Source organism: Ambystoma mexicanum, chromosome 1p (genome assembly GCF_040938575.1).
Source record: "Ambystoma mexicanum isolate Mex_15411 chromosome 1p, UKY_AmexF1_1, whole genome shotgun sequence".
Taxonomy (NCBI): domain Eukaryota; kingdom Metazoa; phylum Chordata; class Amphibia; order Caudata; family Ambystomatidae; genus Ambystoma; species Ambystoma mexicanum.
The window spans coordinates 1,045,550,125-1,045,571,185 of record NC_090921.1 but is presented as its reverse complement, the minus strand read 5'-3'; the positions used below and the strand labels follow the sequence as shown (position 1 = coordinate 1,045,571,185).

The window sequence follows — 21,061 nt, the reverse complement described above, 5'->3', positions numbered from 1 at the left end:
CGTTCCCGTTCTTGTGGTGACACCAGATCTGTTGAGGGGGCAAAGAAGAAAGTTTCTTCTTTTACCAGCAGTGCCGAGGCCCTTCCTTCGAAGACTCAGTTGGTGGTTGGTATATCGCAGAAACATTCCAGGCCTCATAGTACCGGCTCTGCCGAGGTTCCTTACGTTAAGGCTAAAATTCTGACCCATCGACGGGGACCCCTGCCTCACTTCCTCACGTGCTGCAGTTCCCCTCAGATGAGAACAAAATGGCGGCCGTTCCCGCCACGACCACGGCGGCCATTTTAGGTACTACCCTGACAACTACGCCATCGGCCCTTGGTGTATGGTTCGGTTCTTCGCTTCGGGTGAACCTAAGGTCCCTTGTGCGCATCCTTACCGGCCGTTTTATGTTTGGAACGCCCGGATGCCTCTTCTGCACAATGTTTTGTTGCCCGTGGGGGCGGCTCCCTTGATTTATGTGGATTCGTCGGTGGAGGGGCCGGTGTGGCACCCTTCCCCGTTACGTCCCTGGATTTGTCCACCTCATGAGAGGCCTCCTCAGGTTCCGAAACAATCTCCCGAGGATGCTTTTTTCGGTAAATGTCAAGCGCTTATGCGCACTGACCCCATGAGGGAATATTTCAAAGGGCTTTTCAAGGAGATATGTCCACCCGCGCCTCCAGCACCACCCGTTCCGACGGTGGTGCCGCCGGCGCCTCCCTTGCCTGTGGTGCCTCCCCCTGTGCTTCCGCCTGTGCCACCATTGTCCCCAGTGGACAAGGCAGTGCCTGACACGGCTCAGCAGGATCCTGACCTGTCAGATGACCCTCAAGGCGATCAGGACAACGAGGACCTCCCCCGCTCTATCAGAGCTTTCCACGACCGGGTGCTGGACATGAGTTTCTTAAATGTTCCGGTGCCCGAGGCACCTGCTCCGCACCTTTCTGGGGTGTTCACCTTGTCTCCTTTGGAGCGTACCGGCCTGTTCTTGCAGAAGGACGTTCTGGCCGAGGTCTGTAGAGTTTGGGAAAAGCCACACTCGGGACTTTTTGTCAATAAAAAGATTGACGCGAGGTACAGGCTGCATTCTTTGGAAGAAGTGGCCTTGTCATCTTGTCCGCCTCCCTCCTCCACAGTGGTGGCTGCGGCTACGGCGACGTTGCAATTCAGGCCTGCAGCATCCTCCTCCGCGACGGCTACTCAGGTCCTGGGAAAAGAGGATGTTAGGGAGAATTCTCTGTTTAGGCTGAATTTCCTAACCTAGTGAGTCCCCCAGCAGCTTTGCTGGATTTTTGGGGTTTATTTTCTTCTCCTGCCAAGAGTGAGACTCTTTTACCCTCACTCTTGGGCATGATTTGAGTGTGTTTCTTTGAATCTAGATGTGTTTAATGGGCTATGGGGTCTTTTAATCCATAGGGCTGCATGTGTTTTTGTGATGTGTTACACAGCACCCTCAGTGCAGTGACACAGGGGTGTCATAGTGACCCCCCAGCATAGACTGCATACCCTGGGACTGACTACTGTCTCCCACGGCATGTAAAGTCAGCATTGACTTTACTAGTCTTAAATTCTGAACAGAACCAGTACAAACCATTATATTGTGGACGTACTGGCTGGGGCAATTCGATTGCCCCAGGGTCTGTTAGTCGAGGGGGCACGTCTCTGTCCCCCCCTGATCGCGTTTTGGCTGGTGGCAGTGGATACAACTTTTTTATATTCAACCGCAAATATTTTCCTATGGGATTTCCCATTGTTTTAGGCTACTATCTTTATTTAATTATTTACGGTAGCCTCGAACATACCGCTGGTTTATTTAATTAATATTAATTCTCCGGTTGGTATTTTTTGCCAAAAATTGATTCTAAAATGGCGTTTGTGTTCTCTTCTGTGACTCCAACCCAAGTCGAGCCCTTTGTTCCACTTTTTGGCGGGCTTCTCCACTCTCCACAGAAGCCCTCCAAAGTGGTGCCACTCTGTCTGGGGTACTTAGGAGGGGTGGAGGGGGATTTAGGCACCCTGGACTGAGTTGCCTAGGCAACTCAAGTCGCACTCCGTCCTGATTGGCCCAAGTGGTGAGCCGGCTGACCGACCACTTAGCATGTTTGAGTGACAGCTAGGCTGAGTGAATGGGGGTTTTCTGCATAAAAGCAGGGCTTTGAGGACTGGAACTTCAGAAGTCGCCACAGGACCTAAGAATCTGACGAGGGAGAAGCTGAGCCGACCTGCCACGACGCCACCACCGGTGGAGCCATGCTGGACCGTCTCACCACTTTTCCCATCGACAGAGGTGATCTCCCGTCGGGGAGTCTTCTTCCTTTGACTGGTGGGGATAACCAGTTTCACCCTCTTTTCGCCTTCACGACGTACCTCGTGGCCGCCTTGCTTGTGCCAAGCACCCCGGCAACCGGGATACCACGTTTTACCACGACCGCGAAACAAAGGTACCACCTTTAACAGGAAAACTCCGCGGCTGGTTTCTTCCCTGGTAGTGCAACGACCTTCATCTTTCCTCCAAGTTGAGATCTTCTCTTCCCCTGGACGACGACGCAACTTGCACCCACTACCAGGAACAACTGCCACCGCTGGAAGATCCTTCCCACTTAAGGTACCGTGTCCCGCCTGGCTTCCCTTGCTACCGACTGTACGGGGTAGATTTAGTCCCCGGCTTTCGAACCTGGGTTAGCCTGGGATACCCTGGCTAAACTTTTCTAAGCCTCTCTAAACTCTTTTTGAACTTTCAAAGCCTAGTGTAACTGTGTGATCTTGGGCGCATCTTTGCTCTGCTCTCTCTAAGAGTGGGCCCAGCCTTTGGACTTTGGCTCACCAGTGACTTTTTGCTCTTCTGCCTTGCTAACAGTGTTCCTGAATCTTAGAGTGGTGTACCTTTCCATATTCTGTCTTTTTCCCTCCCTTTCTCACAAACTTATTGGAGTGCCATCTAGTTAAGCGCTCACCTCTCTATGAAAATAAGTGGTGTCTTACTGTGACTTATCTAATAAGGAAAAGGGGTGTATATATTACAATAGTAACTGTGTTTAGAATATTTTACAATAAGAGTGCTGGAGTGTTTCAAACAGTGTGTTTTTAAATAAATAATTATATACTTTGATACAAGCAAACACTGACCAGAGCTTTGTTATTATTGTATCTGGGTACCTATTGTGTATACTTTGCATACTGTCTAACTCTTCTTGAGAGAAGTCTGACTGCTCAGCCACAGCTACCAGGTAAATCTAGGTGGTACAGACTGCTACCAAGTGGGTTTACTGCCAACACCTGTAGTCTTAAATCTTTTGCAGTGTTCCCTAAGGGAACTGCACAGGTTTCTGCCTAACAGAGGACAAGCTCCTGGACTCCCTAGGGAGGAAAATCTTTGCCAATTCGGCCTTACAGCTCAGGCAGGCCAATGCAGAATTGATTTTGGCGGGAGCTAACATGCGGATGTGGAGAGGTCTGTCGCAGTTTGAGGAGCACATTCCGGTCGAGAAGTTGGAGGATTTCAGAGGAGGCCTTTCCGATGCCAGGGTCTTGGCCCATGATCTCCTGGAGGCTGCGGCTCATCACGTAGACACCTCAGCTCGGGGTCTGATGCTTGGGGTTGATACATCGCGGCAAGCGTGGCTGCATGCCACTAAGTTCTCGAAGGAGGTGCAAGACAAGGTACTGGACCTTCCCTTTGATGGTTAGGAGCTTTTTCACTCTTCTACTGATGTAGAGCTCACCAAAACCAAAGACAGCACTCAGACGGCTAAATCTTTGTCTCTTCTGGTTAAAGCTCCCTTCAAGGCTCAAAGGCCGTTGTCGCAAGGTCGACCTTCTTCTGGTTTTAGGGGCTTCCTTGACCGCAAATCTCACAGAGTGGATACTCCTCTGGGGAATAACCGCCGTAGACAACAGCGTACGCGGTATTCTTCCCGCTCCTCAGCCTCCTCATCAGGTGGCACCGCCACCGATAAGCCTGCCAAATGAGGGTTTTCCGCGCTCGCACGAGACCCCGATGGGAGGACGCATTGCGTCTCATTGGGAGGTGTGGCAGGCCATCACAGAAGACAGATGAGTCTTGTCAGTCGCTCGAGTGAGCTTCCGCTTACCTTTACCCCCTACCCCTCCCCTCAATCCTCCTTTTCAGCTGTCGGGCTCACCCTCCCTCAAGGCCCAGGTTCAGAATCTTCTGCACCTCAGAGCTGTGGAACCCGTTCCCCTTGGGGAGAGAGGGGAGGGCTTCTACTCCCGGCTGTTTACGGTGCTCAAACCCAACCAGGCTGGCCTGCGCCCCATCCTAGACCTTTCCCAGTTCAATCTTTTCCTACCCCAAGAGAAATTCAAGATGATCACCCCCGGCCAGATTCGCTCCTCTTTGCAGATGGGCGATTGGCTCAGCGTGGTGGATCTTCAGGATGCGTACAGGCATATCCTGATTTGGAATCCACACAGGAGATACCTCCGCTTCTCTTTGGGAGAGGAGCACTTCCAGTTTCGGGTGCTTCCTTTTGGCCTCAGTTCGGCGCCGCGTGTCTTCACGAAGATGATGTCGGTGATTGCGGCCTATCTTCGTCTCCAGGGTATCCATGTGTATCCCTATTTGGACGACTGGCTCCTACGCAGCCCTTGTCCGTTGGCAGCAGCGGACAACCTCCAGTCTCTCCTTCAACTCTTGTTCCATCTTGGGCTGTCGGTGAACTGGCGGAAATCCGCCATGACAGTCTCACAGGACCTGACTTTCCTGGGTTTTCGTTGGAACATGATAGACTGCCGAGTGTATCTGACCGGGGACAGAATGGTGGATCTGTTGGCCACGTGTCAGATGTTTGCGCAGTCGGAGAGCATGTCGGCCTGGTCGTTCCAGAGGCTTCTAGGCCTCATGGCCTTGTGTGTACTGGCTCTTCCTCTTGCTCGTCTCAAGATGAGACGGACCCAGATGGCTCTTCGGAGTTCCTGGCGTTAGGCTGTGGACCCGGATTCCAAGCGGATAATGATTCCTGATTCCATGAGAGTGGGACTGGACTGGTGGTCATCTCTCAGCAACCTGTCAGTGGGCGCGGGGTTCCAGGACCCAGTCCCCATGGTGACGATCACGACAGACTCCTCCCTTGTGGGGTGGGGTGTGACGTTAGATCTTCTTCAGGTCTCGGACCTCTGGTCACCTTAGGACAAGCTCCTGCACATAAATCATTTGGAGCTTCTGGCGATTTTTCTGGCGCTCAAAGCGTTCAGACCGCTCATTGTCGTCAAGGTGGTCCGCATAAGAACGGACAATGCGGTATAAATGTATTACATAAACAAGCAAGGGGGAACGAAGTCTCCTCCTCTCGTGGTCCTGTCCATCCAGATTTGGGAGTGGGCCGTGCTTCATGGGGTCTGGCTGCTTGCAGTGCACATCCCGGGCCAGCTGAATGGACCGCGGATGCCCTCAGCCGGCAGACAGTGGTCAGCTACGAGTGGGAGTTGAAGGCGCAGATCCTCTCATGGATTTTCTCGCGTTGGGGCACACAGGAGATGGGCCTTTTCGCCAAGAAGCTTCCTCAGTATGCCTCCAGAGGGGGGCTGGGAGCCTCCTCTCTGGGGGACGCACTCGACATTCCATGGCACGACATGAGAGCTTACGCCTTCCCGCCTCTTCCCCTAGTTCATCGAGCAATCTGGAAGTTGAAGAGCTCTGTCAACTGTTCTCTTCTATTGATAGCTCTGTGGTGGCCGGCCAGGTTTTGGTTCTCAGAACTTCAACACCTGTCGGTGTGTCCGCTGATCAGGTTACCAGTAACTCCCAATCTTCTTCACCAAGGGGAACAGCAGATGTGGCACCCCTCCCCACAATCGCTCAACTTGGCGGCATGGTGCCTGAGTTCACGTCTCTAGAGCATTTGGGTTTGTCTGCGGATAACATGCGCATTATCCAGGCAGCCAGGAAGCCCTCGACCAGATCCCAATACAAGAGTAAATGGCTCAGGTTCTGTCATTGGTGTTTGGAGAAAGAATTGGACCCGAGGTGGCAACAATTGACACGGTGCTGTCTTTTGTATCCTCCCTAGCAGAGTCGGGGGTTCATGTTCTGTCTTGCAGGGCTTATCTCTCGGCGATTTCCGCTTACTTCTTTAAAGACCAGTGTTCTTATTCTTTAACTAACCCGATGGTGAAGAGACATTTTGCTGGCTTGACACGCATCTACCCTCCGGTTCGTATTCTGCACCCGCCTTGGGACCTAAATGTAGTCCTGACGGCGCTGTGCCATAAACCCTTTGAGCCAATGGCTACGGTTGACCTCAAGTACGTGTCCTGGAAAGTGTCCTTTCTGGTAGCCGTTACGTCAGCGAGGAGAGTGAGTGAGCTCTAGGCATTGTCGGTGGAGCATCCTTTCTTGGTCTTTCACAAGGACAAGGTAGTCCTTCGGACAGACCCAACTTTCCTGCCAAAGGTAGTGACCAAATTCCATCTGAATCAGTCGATTTCCCCTCCGGCCTTTTTTCCGAACCCTGTCTCGGAGGCGGAAAGGGTTCTACACTGCCTGGATGTCCGGAGAGCTCTTAAGTTCTACCTGGACAGGACTTCCGAGCTTCGGAGCTCTTCCCAACTGTTTGTGACCTTCGGTAAACCTCAGGGCAGGCCGGCGTCTAAGGCATCTATTTCCAGATGGATTGCCGCCTGTATCACGGAATCTTTCACCATCCAAAAGCTGAAGCCTCCTGAAGGTATCCATGCACACCAGATGCGAGGCAAGTCAGCCGCGGCTGCTTTTCAGAAGTATGTTCCCTGGGAGTCCATCGCTAAAGCGGCTACTTGGGCCTCCCCATCTGCTTTCTGTAAGCATTACTGCGTCGATATGAGCTCTAGAGCTGACGCTTAGTTCGGCCAGGCTGTGCTGAAGAACCTGTTTCAGTAAGGGGTATTTCCATCCACCCATAGTTCCTGTAAGGAGTGCTTGGGAATCTCCCATAAGTATGGAGGAAAGGGGATGGGACGTAGGAGTATTACCAGGTTACTCACCGTAGTGACCACCTTACTCCTAGTTCATAGTCCCCTTTCCTCCATACTCCGGCCCGCCGTCCCCTCTAATGAGGTTCCTCTGTTATTGCTAATGGGTCTTGACCCTGCGATAGAAAAGGACTGATGGGCGATGCGCGGGGCGGAGCCAAGGTGGGCGGGGTTACGGCCGTGTGCCGGGCCCCGCGCAGGAAAGAGAGGGACACATTTTTGAAAAAAAATGTGGATGCTTTTTACAATGTGCTCCGGTCCCGTCCCACAGGACGGAGAGATGTCTGTCCCATAAGTATGGAGGAAAGGGGACTATGGACTAGGAGTAAGGTGGTCACTACGGTGAGTAACCTAGTAAATTTATTGCACTTGTCATGTTATAAGATTGCTCATTTCATGAATAAAAAGTATTTAAGAGCAAAACGTGTATGGGAGATTGCACGTTTCAGCATCTGATTTTTAATTTCAGAAATGGTGGATTCCCTAACGCTGCAAGGAACGTATTCTGAAAAGGTTGTGTCCCTGGGAGAGTCATTGAAGAATTTTAAAAATGTGCGATCATTAGATCTGTCCAGGAACCTGCTGGTTAGTCTTGAGGTAAGTTTCCATTGTATCTACATTACACAAAAATGAAGCTTTCCATCACTGAAACAAATTACACAACCTTTTGAACATATTATAGATGTAACTCTCCACTTACCTTAAATTAGACACATGTACACACTCAGCAGCAGCTACCCTGCTAAGTTGATGCTCTGGCAATGCAGCTGTGCAAGTTCATTGTGTTCCCTCTCTGATTGCACATAGGCAGTTAACACTACCTTGGTCTGGAAAAGCTGCCCCCTGGCTAGATAGGCCAGACTGCGACCGGTTACAATACACACATTTCTAGAGAAGATAGTTGGCCTGGCTACTTTTCCACAATATAAAAGCATTGTCTTGATTAAGAAAAACAGTGTGTATCCAGTAAACTATATTACTGTTTATAAATCGTTATCACTCAAAGGTCCACTTCTGATTGGTTCTGAATAGCACAGTAGCTGTGGTTAATAAACATACACATTTGAATTTAATGAATTCCCTCATCGTGGCTTTTAATTGTTATTCCACATGTTGTGTGGTCAGATGTAGTATTATCCAAACATCATAATTGTTAGGCACTGTAGGACTTCAGTTATGAATTATAATGTTTAATGTTGTGCAATTTATATTTAGTTGACATAGGTCTCCAAATAATGTTTCTCTGATTCTGCAGTTGAGGGAAGAGGTTTCCTCCGGAGTTGCCTTATGTCCACATGTGCCTTCTAGTGGAGCAACCACTGTGCTAAGAGAACCTTGTGTTTGTGGTGCTTGGTCAATGCAAATGCATCTTTGTTGTCCGATGGAGTGGATTCTTTCCACATGTTTGTGGGCCAGGATTCTTGCAGCCTTCATTTTGGGTTACAGCCGTCACAAAAGGCATATGGAATGTTATTTTGTGCAGCAAAGTACAATTAATTATTTGTGTAAAGGTCCAGAATACCAAGGCTGTCACAAGTGTCTCCCCTTCTCACCTGTTTTTGTTGTTTGTTTGAGACCTTCTTTGGTGACTTCTTTCGCACGGTCTGGGATTTGTATAAACCCGTGTGCTGGTCTTCGGATTCCAGCGTGAGGATGACAATCCAACTCCAGGATACGTTCAGATGTCCAGGACGGAGACCAGGAAGACGCAATGTCTGAGCTCGGAGACACGGAACGCAGGCGAAAATCCAGGAAGTTCGGAGGTAAGAATTGAGGGAAAGAAGGAAGAAAGGGGAATTCAAGGAACCAGGAAACAGGATTCAGAAGAAAGCCCAGCGCTAACTTCGGCAGCACACGTCCAACTACAGCAAGCGGTAGCCATGTGACCCGCAGAGCGGGGGCGTGTCTGTTTAGTAGAACGTAGAGCGTGGAGCGCAAGGACTGACAAGCAGCGTTCCGTATCAGGCGGCCACGTTGGAAGGATTACTGCATTCAATCCCCTATGGGTCAGGGACCACAAAGTCCAGAAGGGACGTAGGCGACGGATCATGACAAAGGCTGTACGTTGAAAATAAATGCCTCCTTCATTAAGGGAAGACATGCTGATACAGGAATAACAGGCACTGATGTTATCTCTGTTGCAGCACGGAAAACCCATGAAATAATTTCAAGGCACAGAGAAAGGAACTTAAAATATTAAAATATTGCCAAATCTACAAATGGTCTGGTGGACCTAGCCATTTTCACTTGATTTTTACAACTGATAGTTGCCACTCAAAAGTTGATTTGGCAGTGACACCGACTTTGAGCTATGAATGCAACAGAAAACCAGCCATGTTAGTTTTCACAGAATGGTTTATTGGCTTTGTCTTGCCGGAAAACGAATAGCCTCCCATCCGAATCCCGGACACCCAACTAACTTTCTCCACCCTCCAAGTCGCTTTCCTTGCACTTCTCAAGACTCTCTGCCCCATATCTACATAGGCCTTCCGGCACAATATTCCTGCCTCCCTGAAACAATAGACATACCTGTAGTATTCACTTCAAAGTCTGCCATCTACCTTTGCAGCCATCAGATGTCATGTGATGTGGTAGTTCTGGTTCAGCTTGGTCACTGTGTCGTCCTCCAGTTCGGCCCTCCTCAGGGGAGGGGCGTAGGTCCACTGCCCCATGATGAATGTCCGGTCTCAGTCTTATTATTAAGGCCGGATAGACCTGGCGTATTCAAGACATGACAGCTGCGTGTCCTTTGCCCAGTTACCGTAAGCCTCCCAAACCTGCTAAGCACCTTTCACAGTGCATGCCCGAATCAGTCATTATCAAGCCATGCCCCCAATCAACAGATCTCGGGGCAATCCTCAAGACCTCTAAGATTTAAAGGAAAATAATACTTGTTTGTATCTTTAACTTTTTTGCTTGTGGTTGACACTAGTGACGTACCGAGCAGGGGAAAGAGGAGGCTTGCCGGGACATTTGCAGAGGGACACATCTCCCGAACGGGAAAGGTGTCCCGCTGGTAGGACAATTATGGTGTCTAGCAGGAGGTGTTCCTGCTTAGCACCCTCATTGTCCTGGCAGCAGGTCACCTTTCCCGTTCGGCACCCTAATTGTCATGTCAGTGAGGGTGCCGAATAGGAGAGGTGTCCCTCTGCCAGGACAATGAGGGTGCTCAGGAGCACACAGCAAAAAGGTCTGTGTCCCACCCTGCTCTGGGCCACTGCAGCAGCTGGAGCGGTGCGGGACACAGACACCAGACAGTGATGCGTGCTCCAGTGGCGCAACACCAATGAGCTGATTGGGCTCTAGCCCCCCACCCCCTGCAATTTTGGTCTATGTTGCCACTACCTGGCTGACCTACAGAGCCGTGGCCGGACAGATTAGGAAACTGCATCCAGGCTATTCTATTACCAAAGGCCTTGCAATTACTAACATAAAGCATTTCACTGTTAGCACCTGCATACATTTGTTAGGCAATTGAAATTGGGATTGGGGGGTTAGTACTTGCATATCAGGGGAGTGATTTGAAGGGTTGGAGGGACAGGAGACAGTCCATTCTCACAGTAGTCTTTAAGCGTGTGGTTTCAGATGTGAAGGAGATAGTTCAATGCTTGTAACATTGAAGTGATCACCAGAATAGTCTCATTAGAATGCATAAAGAAGTTAGATGTTCCCCCACAAGTAAGTTTGCCTCCCCTACAGTCTCTGAAGTTGGCACATCTCCCAACATTTGAAGGGTTAGCTCCCCACACCCCATGGACATTTTAGCCTAGGTGCATCTCTAATGTGCTCTGCCTTTAGTACCTTTCCTGGGCGCATTCACCAGTCTGACTTCAGAAAGAAATGATCAGACTTCAGAAAGAAGTCTGACTAGTGAATGCTCCCAGGGACTCAAGAAAGCAATGCTCTAGTTGCAGTGTGCGTGTTGCCCTGCAACTAGAATGTTACTTTCAAATAGAGTGTCCTCCCACATATTCCTCATCTTTTGATACGCTATTGTCCAGCTTCAGCTGCTTTTGGAGTTTTTTTTTTTCCGACAGAGGGCGCCATTGCATTGATGCAGTGCAATGGATGCCCCTCGAGGGCTTCTATCCCTAAGTCGACGTCATTGTTGATATATATAGCACGTGCAGTGCCTGTTGGCTTCAGTTTCATTTTTCAGCGATGGCTAACGCTTCGAAGAATTCCGAAGCACTTCATTGTTTTCGGAGAGAAAACATAGCTCGAATACTATGGCCCCGTCTTCAGCACCTTCAACCTCAAAGATCGGGTTTAAAAAGGGCTACAACTGCTGTGCCAAGATGCCCCTCACAGACCACCATCGGGTGTGTCTGTGGTGCGCTGGCATCAAACATAGAACAGCGGACAGTGAATCCTTCCAGTAGATGACCGGTAAGGCTCTGAAAGAGCATAAAGGGAAACTAGCAGCAGTAGGCCCCCTACTAAATCCCTTTTGATGACTCCATCGAAGAAACGATCATACAACAAGTCGAGAGGTGACTCTCCTCGAAGGAAAAGGTAAAAAAAAAACACTCACGCTCTTGGAGCAGGTCCCATCATTCCTCATCCTCTTCGATGAAGTTGAAGAAAAGGCATTATAAATTGCCCAGTTCGACTTCATCACATTCCTCCCCGGAGAGGAGTGTAACCTGTCCAACTAAATCCTCCACTCCAGCACAGTGGGAGAATTTCAGGCAAGAAATGCAGAAAATCTTGGAGTGAGAGGCACCAACCCCTTCGAAGGAGAAGGTAAAAAGCCATGCTACTGTTGAGCCAACTAAGGCAGACAAGGAAAGGTCTGAGGCTACATCACGCATGCCCCAGAGCCCGGGACGTATGCTGGAGACCCCTCGAGATCCTTGGAGATCTTGACATGACGAGAAATCGTCGAAGACTCTTATCAAGTCGAGGATCAAGCCCTTTGAAGATGAGGTCGACGGAAAAGTCGGCGAATATGTCCACATTGATGCCATCGAAGTCAGTCGTCGACACCGTTCGTGTCGAGGTCATCAATGCCTTTGTCGAAGCCATCAACGCATTTACCTTCCAAACCTAAAGAAATCCAGAAATCATACAAACCACTACCAAAGAAAGAAATCTTTCAAGTCTTTATCCTCAATTTATGAGGTATACGAACCCTCAGAACAAGATACTCCACCATTTGGATTTGAGTTGAGCACAACTAACGTCTCAGAAAGCCTTGTTTCACAAGAATCCAGGCTAACTGATCGATTGATATGAGAATTTGCAGTCCGCTTGTGGGGACGCCACTTCAAGTGAGATGTAGTTTGGCAAGCTGGATCCGGCAGACCATGCTGATGCTTCTTTTAGGCATCTGATGACTAGAGTAATTGACTTTATGGGATGGGGCAGAACTGCTCCACCGTTTGACCAAGACGACCTAACAGACCTTCTGGATAAAGGTCCACAAAAGGATCCCATACTTCTTTTTCATGTAGCTCTCCAGAAAAGGGTCTTGGCAAATTGGGAGGTTCCAGAGAAGCGAACCCTGTGGTGAACAAAAATCTCACCCAAAAATATAGGCCGTCTAGTAGCGACCCTAGCTACCTGTCAAAACGGCCAACGCCTGAAAGCCTAGTTGTTTAGGCAGCAATGTCAACCTCGAAACAGACAGCATACCCTACCATCCCACCAGGTAGGGATGATAGGCGTTTCAACGCTTGTGCAAGAAAGGTATTTTCTGCAGTAAGCATGGCGCTCAAATCTGCAAATTCCACTTGTGCTTTGGCAAAATTCACCTTCACCCTGTGGGGCTTTGTTATGGCATATAATACTATGGCAGTATTAGCATAATTTACCTAAAAACACTTGACCTAAAACATTTGATCGAATTGTTTTGACCTTTTTTTAGGTCAATTTAATTAAATATATATATGGGTTGGGTAAGGGTATAGAGTAGGTTGAAGGGAGAGGGTAGCAGGGGTTCTCCCACCGTATTTTAGACAGAAAAAAAGGTGAAGTAAATTTGATCAGATGCGATTAGGTCAAATAGACCCCAAACCGCTATGTTGGCTAACCATATTCCCGAAGGGGAAGAGAGAGACTGCTTTCTGAGCATTTTAAGAAATGGCAAGGAGGCTACATGCGAGTCTCTGCAATCATGATTGGACTCAGTTGATCGCATCAGCAGAGCCATGGCGGCAAGCACAGTAATGAGCAGATTTGCGTGTTTGAGGAAATCAGGTTTTGCACTGGACGTGCAGTTGGCACCCAGCTGTTTGCCAGCAAGACTGACAAAAGCCTAGAAAAGCGGCAGACCTCAAAGGCAGCGGCCAAGTCCCTTGGAGCCGCTATCACAGCCACAATCCTACCATCCTACTGGATCTTCTTGGAGGGGTAAGTCCTTTTGCTTCTATTCCACACTTAGAAGAGCAAGGGGACTGGCTGGTGAAAGGGGTCAGAGAAGATTCCCTAGTGGTGGACGAGGGAGAGGTGCAAAGTCTGCCCAAGCAACGGCTACTTAATCATCAGCCGCTGCTTCAGCCGCCTCAAAACCTCTCTGCGGCCTTAACCCACAAAGCCCCTGTGGGAGGCATACTCTCACTGCCTCTGAAAGCATGGAGAGGCATTACTTCAGATGCATGGGCATTAGAAACAGTAGCCCAGGGTTGAGCACCACTCATTCAAGGTTCCAGATCCGTTCCTTGTGCAGGAAATGTTGAGCCTGCTAGTGAAAGCTGCTATAGAACCAGTACCTGTGACGGAGAGGAACAAAGTTTGGTACTCTCCCTATATCCTAATCCCCAACAAGGATGGAGGATTGAGGCCATTTTGGACTTAAGATGCTTGAACAAGTTCCTCAGGAAGGACAAGTTCAAGATGGTCACCCTTTCTCAGATCTTTCAGGCCCTCCAGCTCCAGGCTTGGATGGTGTCATTGGACCTTCAGGATGCTTACTTTCATGTGCCGATCCCTCACAAGCTCAGAAAGTACCTGAGGTTTGCAGTTGGCGGCTCTCATTATCATTTTCGAGTTCTGCCAATCGGGCTGACCTCTGCCCCGAGGGTGTTCACCAAGTTGATGTCGGTGGTGGCAGCGAGTCTCAGGAGAGGGGGGGGGTTTCATGTATACCTCTACCTGGATGATTGGCTGATCAGGGCTCTGTCTCCCAAACAGGCTCTGGAACATCAACATGGCCTGCCACTCTCTCCACAGACTGGGCTTCTCCCTCAATTACAAGGAGTCCCACATGATACCAACTCAGACTCCAGTTCATTGGAGCAGTCCTGAATGCTTCCTGAGGGCTCAACACATTCTGCAGATGGTCATCAAATTCCAGCAATGGCCGGAGATAACAGTAGTGACGGATGCCTCACTCACGGGGTGGGGAGCCCACGCCAATGATCTGACAATCGGCGGTCGTTGGTCTGCATCAGAGTCCAAACTACATATCAACCTTTTGGAGGGGAGGGCAATCAGACTAGCCCTCTGTATTGGGAATGATGATGACGGACAACACAGTGGCCATGTACTACCTCAACAAGAGAGGAGTTGCAAGGTCACTACCACTCTGCAGACAGACAATGCAGCTCTGGGTCTGGGTCATTCAAGAAGGAATCTCCCTGTCGGCAGTTCACCTAGCCGGAGAGAACACGGCGGTGGATGCGCTGAGCAGGCAGAGCAGTCTCCCATGAGTGGGAACGAGCTCAGGAAGCCCTTCAAGGGATATTCGCCCTTTGGGGAACCCCTCAAGTGGAGCTATTCACGACCAGTGTCAACAGGAAGTGCAAACTGTTCTGCTCCAGGTAATTTTCCCCAAGAGGAGCTCTAGAGGACCCGTTTGTAGTAGACTGGGAGTTACCACTCCTGTATGCGTTTCCTCCCGTCCCCGTCATTCCTCATGTGATCAGGAGGTTGAGAACGTTCGGGAAATCCATGATCCTAATTGCTCCGGATTGGGCCAGGAGGACGTGGTACCCGGACCTTCTGGACATATCCATCTGACCTCCAATGCGTCTTCCACCAAGAGAGGAGCTTCTCTCGCGAGAGGAGGCTTGGGTTCTCCATCCAGAGGTCAAGACTCAACCTTCACGCTTGGTTTTTGAGAGGTTGAGATATAAGGATTGGGACCTCCCGGATAACATAATGGAGATCTTGCTTTCGGCCAGAAGGACAGCAACAAAATGTGTGTACTGCTGCTGTTGGAACCAGTTCAGCAGTTGGTGCAGCGATAAGGTATAAGAACGTGGATCTTTTTTCTTCGTGATACACCATTGCTTTCTGTTTTGTTATATTTGGCGAATCTGGGGCTCCAGATTGGAACAATTAAAGGTTACCTGGCGGCGCTGTCTATTTTCAAGCGCTCTTCAGAGGAGGATTCATTTTTTAAAATCCCTCTAATTGTTCAAGGTCTTACTAATATTTCCACCAATTCCATTCCAAGTCCCTATATGGGATCTTAACCTGGTGTAAAATGTCTAACATGCACTTTCTTTTCTATCAAAGATAGTCTTCGACTTCCACTTGTTGCAAAAGATCATTTCGGCAACGTTCTACCCACCTCCTCATCCTGGAAAGGAGAAGGAAAGATTACATCGGCTGGACCCAAAAAGGGCTCTCTGCTTTTATATATCGAATGTCTAAAATTCGTCAAAATGACCAATTATTAATTGGCTATGCAGGTCCTAGATTGGGTTTAGCTGTGACTAAACGGACCCTATCCAGATGGATCATCCTGGCTATTGATGAATGTTACAGGTTAGCGGGCAAAGACCCGCCGGAAGGCTTGAGAGCACATTCCACAAGGGGCATGGCAACCTCTGCTGCTCTTCAGAGATGTGTTCCAGTAAAAGACATGTGTGCAGTGGCCACTTGGTTGTCTGTTCACACTTGTGTAAAACATCACTGCTTGGATTCATCTTCCAATCAAGCACAATTTGGGAAAGCGGTTCTTCATTCAGTCCATGATAACGGTTAAGGGCGAAATAAAATTCATACTCCCACCACCAAATTATTACTGCTTTGGGAGTCAATCATAAATGAGGAATACGTGTGAGGACACAATCAATTCGAAGAACAAGTTACTTACCTGTGGTAACGTTCTTTCGATTGGATGTTCCTCCAACGTATTCCTCATCGCCCCTTCCAGCCAACCCCACCGTAGAATTTACGTGTCTTTACACTTTTCACTTTCTTGGAGCCTACGGTCTATGGTACGCCTGGTAATTCCTCTACAGGAGGGGAAAAAACAGAACTGAAGCCAACAGGCGCTGGGTGCGCTATTTATACTAATAATGACATTGAAAGTCGAACGGAGGCCCTCGAGGGGCATCGACTCGACGAGACAGCACACAGAGCCCCCCGGTCAAAAAAATTCAAAGCAGCTGATGCTGGAAAAATATTTATCATGAGATGAGGTATACGTGGGAGGAACATCCAATCGAAAGAACGTTGTCCGTCTCTGGCCCCACTACACATGACCAGAAACCAGGAAGGTCTCCTGCTTCCCTATCTGCGTAGTGGAGGCGGAAGTAGACCGGCAGGCTGCTTTGTGGAGGCCAGGCCTTCTTTCTGGCAAAGACACGCAGCACTGGAACAGATAAAACATTTTTTTATGTGTATGTTTGTATTCCTGGTGCTGTGCTGTGTGTTTATGATGTATGTGTAGTGGGTGACTGTTGTGTGACTGGGTGGGTGTGGGCATGTGTTTGCCCTGGCAGTGGAGGAGAAGGAGTGAGTGGATTTATTTTGGCAGGTGGGGTTGAGGGGCGGCATGACATAATGGCACTGCCACTTTTTTTAATGTGCATCCACGATAAACCAAGCATTGTGTGTTATTACTTGGATAGACTGGCCCTTTACTGTGGCATGACATCGTTTTACGGTAAGAAAGGGCTAGGCTGGCTGCCCCAAATGCCTGTCTAGCCAAGTAATAACGTGTACCGTACTTAGTATGGGACATAGATCGTGCTGCTGCTATGCCCCCCATTGTGCTTGGAGAGTGCAGATGAGGAGCATACAGCCACACTATTGTCAACTAACACCATATGGTACGTGTTATTACTTGTCTAGACCGGCATTTGGGGGTAGCCAGTCTAGCCCTTTCTTACAGTGGCATGACTTTTTTTTCTGGGCAACCTATTCGGGACAGCAGTGTTGCTTTGTGCCCCTGCATGGCCTGGAGTCTGGAGCAGGACACGGACAGCAGTGTGGCCATACTCCTGCTCTGTGTAGTGATCTAGGTAAGGGCAGGGGCGCCGAGTACGGGGGGCTCTGGGACCCGAGCCCCCCCCCCAAGCAAAATCAAGTTGGGGCTGAGCATTCCCCCCCCCCCCGCCGGAGAGAAGTGATGCAGCATCGATGGCCCTTTCCATCGATATTGCAGGACTCATTGGTGTATGGTCCTGGAGGGGAGGGCTTAGGGCAGCGGTATTCAAACTGTGGGGCGCGCGCCCCTCTGGTGGGCGGCAGCCTCATGCCCAGGGGGGCGCGCATCCACAGTTTGAAGGAAAACAAAAAGAGGATAAATGACCAAAGGATCGGGCTGTTGCAGTGTTGCCAATTTAGCGACTTAATCGCTATATTTAGCGAGAAAGTACGCCCCCCTAGCGACTTTTTCATTGAAAAGCGGCTAGCGAGAAATCTAGCTACTTTTTTCAATTGGTTTGGAGACTTGCTCATTTATGCAAGTTTCCAAAACAATTGAAAAAAAAGTGTGGTCATTCGCCCGTTTTCTAACAGGAGTAATGCAAAAACACACTGATAACTTAAAAGGGAGTTGTTAAAAGGGGAGGGGGGCCACAGTAAAAGCCATAAATCGCAGGGGGAAAGTGGAGGTAATTATGCAAATTAGGCAGTGACGTCATCTAGCTACTTCTGGCGACTTCTACTGAGGAGTTGGCAACACTGGGCTGTTGCTTCATTAACAAGCAGCAGCCCGATCCACGGCCCCTGCCACACATGCTTAGTGCGACAGGGGCCGTTGGCCTTTGAGGTCTCAGGCTCCATTAGGAGCCCATTAACGAAGACAAAAGAAAAAGTGCACACCTTCTTTTGCCTTGATGATGGTCATCGCGGCAAAAGAAGGCGTGTGTGCTTTTTTTGTCATCATGAATAGGCTCCTAATGGAGCCTGAGGCCCCACAAAGGCCCGGCCTCTGTCCCACTATGGGTGGTGGCAGCAGGGTCGGATTGGCCCCTGGCTGGGCCAAAATCGTTCCTGGGGAGTAAGGGCCGGTTTCAGGCCATGATTGGGCCCGTTTGAAAAAAAGAATTCGGAAAAATTAATTTTTTTCAAATTTCTTTTTTCATTTTTTATTCTTCAAAAACCTTTCATCCTTCTTGGGTCGATATAAGTACCAACACAGGTTGGGTGATATTGTATGCATATTTGTTCTATAAAAAAGAGCTTAAGGGTAAGTGCTATATAATACCATATTATCATGTGGCCTTGGACGTCTGCTTGGAGTCACAGTATTTTGACAATATGGATCTATGCACACAGATATTAATGATACGTATGGTGATCCATTCTTGTATGAAATGTATATCACCTTAGTGAAATCATAACCATATTTTTCGTAGTGTAGTTTACTTAGGAACAATGCTATTTGATGCCACTTCCTATTTTGTCAAGGGGTGAAAGGTTGTGTTTCATCGCTTCCCAGGATGTCACTTTGGTGTGGGGTCAAATTACATCACTTCCGGTGATATCATCAGAGGTCAAGTGTCGTGAGGCGAGGGGTGGGCCACTTTTTTTTGGGTGACCAGGCCTATTTCTTGTCCCAGTCCAACCCTGGGTGGCAGCAGTGGTGTGGAACTGCCCAAGTGTCACAGAAGTGCTAGAACATATTTGGGCACAAGCACCTACTGTTTTACAAATTAAGCACTTGGTATACACATGCAGTTGCAATTAAATGTTCATTAAAAAAAACTATGCCCTCGAGAGTATGCTATCACAGAGAAACGGGGACCCCAAAGCCAGTTAAACTACCCACTCCCAGGTGTGCTACTGAACAGGTAGATGTAAGTCGAGAGCCAACCAACCTCTTTCTCCTATCTGTGCTACTGTGCCATACAAATTGGGGGGAGTCGTTCTCCTGCACCCTCTCTCCCATTCATCGATTCTTGATGATTTACTAGTGCAGTCACAAAAAAAAGATTTTTTGGGGGTTCATTTTGTTTACAAAAGTAGCGCATTACTAAAACCCCCTGGCTGCCAGTTCATTGTCCTTGGAGCGTCCCAGGCTCCCTACCCCCTGAGAGCCACCAACCTTGGGTGCTGTTTTATAACAAATGAAAGACGCAGGCAGAACAATAACTGTGTGAGTCAACTGAGAGATGAATGCACTCATGCTCCATTCAGAGAGAGGCTTTGAAAATGTAGCTCTGACAAATCGGAGAATCAGGGGGGCAAAGAAGCACTGCACATCTTCGCTCCCTTTTCATGGGTTTACGGTTGCCACCTGAAAGGTTGCCAGCAGCTAACCTGCCATCCTGTCCCAACTCCATGCCTCGTGTGCTATTCCCTGGTCAACCAAACCCTGTGAACTCATAGGCCGCATAAGACCCACAGAAGTCTTTTTAATGCCCGTCCTGAACTTTTCTTGCACTAGTGCTATTAACGCGTGCAGCTCCAAGGTATAATATTAACAACCAGTGTTTGTGGGTAAAGGGCTGGCATAAAGTCTCTATTTCAGAGCCAGAGTCAAATGATAAGGTGTTTGTGGCAGTATGCAGTTCCAGGCCTCTGCTTGGACGCCGGGTTCTGCAACCTTTAGCTCTGCAGATGTGTTGGACTACAATGCTCATCAGCTCCAGCCAGCATAGTCAATGGTGATGGATCATAGGAGTCGTAGTCCAAAACATCTGGAGAGCCAAATGTTTAAGACCCCTGGCTTTAAGGAACAGGAAGTAAAATAATCCATGAAAGTAACAGGAGTATGACGTTCCTGGATCTACATGGGTAGAATAAAAGTAGACTAGAAGAACAGCCTGGGGGCATCATGTTTATGTAGGATAGAATGGTGGGGGTCTGAGTCACCTGAGGAGACAGGGGTATCTTACAGGTCTGAAACCTGGTAATCCACTTTACAATAAAAGACAACATGGAGAGAGGTGATGTCTCTGTGTGGCCTGTAAATCTGCCGAGATACCACCAAACTGTACTACCATTACTGCCACTTGGTCTGGCGGTACTACTGCCGGATTACAAGTGGTGGTAGGCAGTGTTAGTCCCCATTAATTGGAGTGCCTAGGACTCCATGGTGGATTTCAGCGGTATTACTGCTGGTAGTAATTTTGCTGGTGGTAATATCCCAAATTATTCTATTTTGGGCGGTATGGTGGAGGAAATACCTCCAGCTTCTTGCTGGAGGATTTCCCTCCACCTTTGCCCTCAAACTCATAAATGGGCGGTGCGATAATGTGGCTCTATACGGTATTACCAGTGTTGCCTGTCAGAACTCATTTACCTCAGCAATGTATTCAGTTCTCTGTTTTTTGTCCTGACGCTTAAAATGTGCGATTTGCATTACAAGCTGTGTGCCGCAGACTGCTTCCACTCTAAGCGGGGGAGAAGTTAGGACTGTGGGGACTGAGACAGCAGGACTTTTCAACCTTTTGACACAAGAGGCCTTCACTGAATCTTGGGGGGCATCACCTCCCACGGGATATGGTACTGTATAATTACCTCATTGCTTTCTATCACTGGTTCCTCTACATCAGCCTCTTGCTGACATAGAAGGGTTTATAGCTGTTCAGTGGGCATTCAGTGGTTAAGATCTATGCTGGCCTACCATCTTGTGATAAACGGCAGCTATTAACCTTAAATTTGTCGCCATTGCAAGTCTCACTTCTCCCACAGCAACAGCAGAGCCCGCTTGCCACTGCCTGATAATCCCAAAATTCTCTGTAATTTTATGCAAAGCTGCATTTTATTTTTACAAGGTTATTTTACTCACTGAATGCTGATCAAGTGTTTTAAGTCTGGACTTTATTAACTGGGTGCTTGTAATTGCAGCACAGGCAGTCTTTACAATCTAAACTAGAGGTGTGTTTACAATGTTGATTGTTCCAAAATACATCTCCTAGTGTGCTGCTTTGGGTCAGGTGGCCCCCTTTAAGCTGTACACAATGATACATTGTCTGGTTGA

At 48.8% G+C, this 21,061-nt stretch overlaps 1 protein-coding gene across 5 annotated transcripts in view; it reads left to right on the top strand.

Annotated features, from left to right (window-relative positions):
* The window catches only part of LRRC36 (leucine rich repeat containing 36), a 1,132,044-nt gene that overhangs the window by 43,975 nt on the left and 1,067,008 nt on the right, over window positions 1–21,061 (top strand). For 4 of the 5 annotated variants that reach the window (XM_069604413.1, XM_069604376.1, XM_069604369.1 and 1 more), the window contains exon 2: window positions 7,421–7,548. In XM_069604413.1, the coding sequence (XP_069460514.1) occupies window positions 7,421–7,548 (128 nt within the window). Of the gene's footprint in view, window positions 1–7,420; window positions 7,549–21,061 lie in introns of those variants that run through there. The other variant, XM_069604394.1, reaches the window with a different exon arrangement.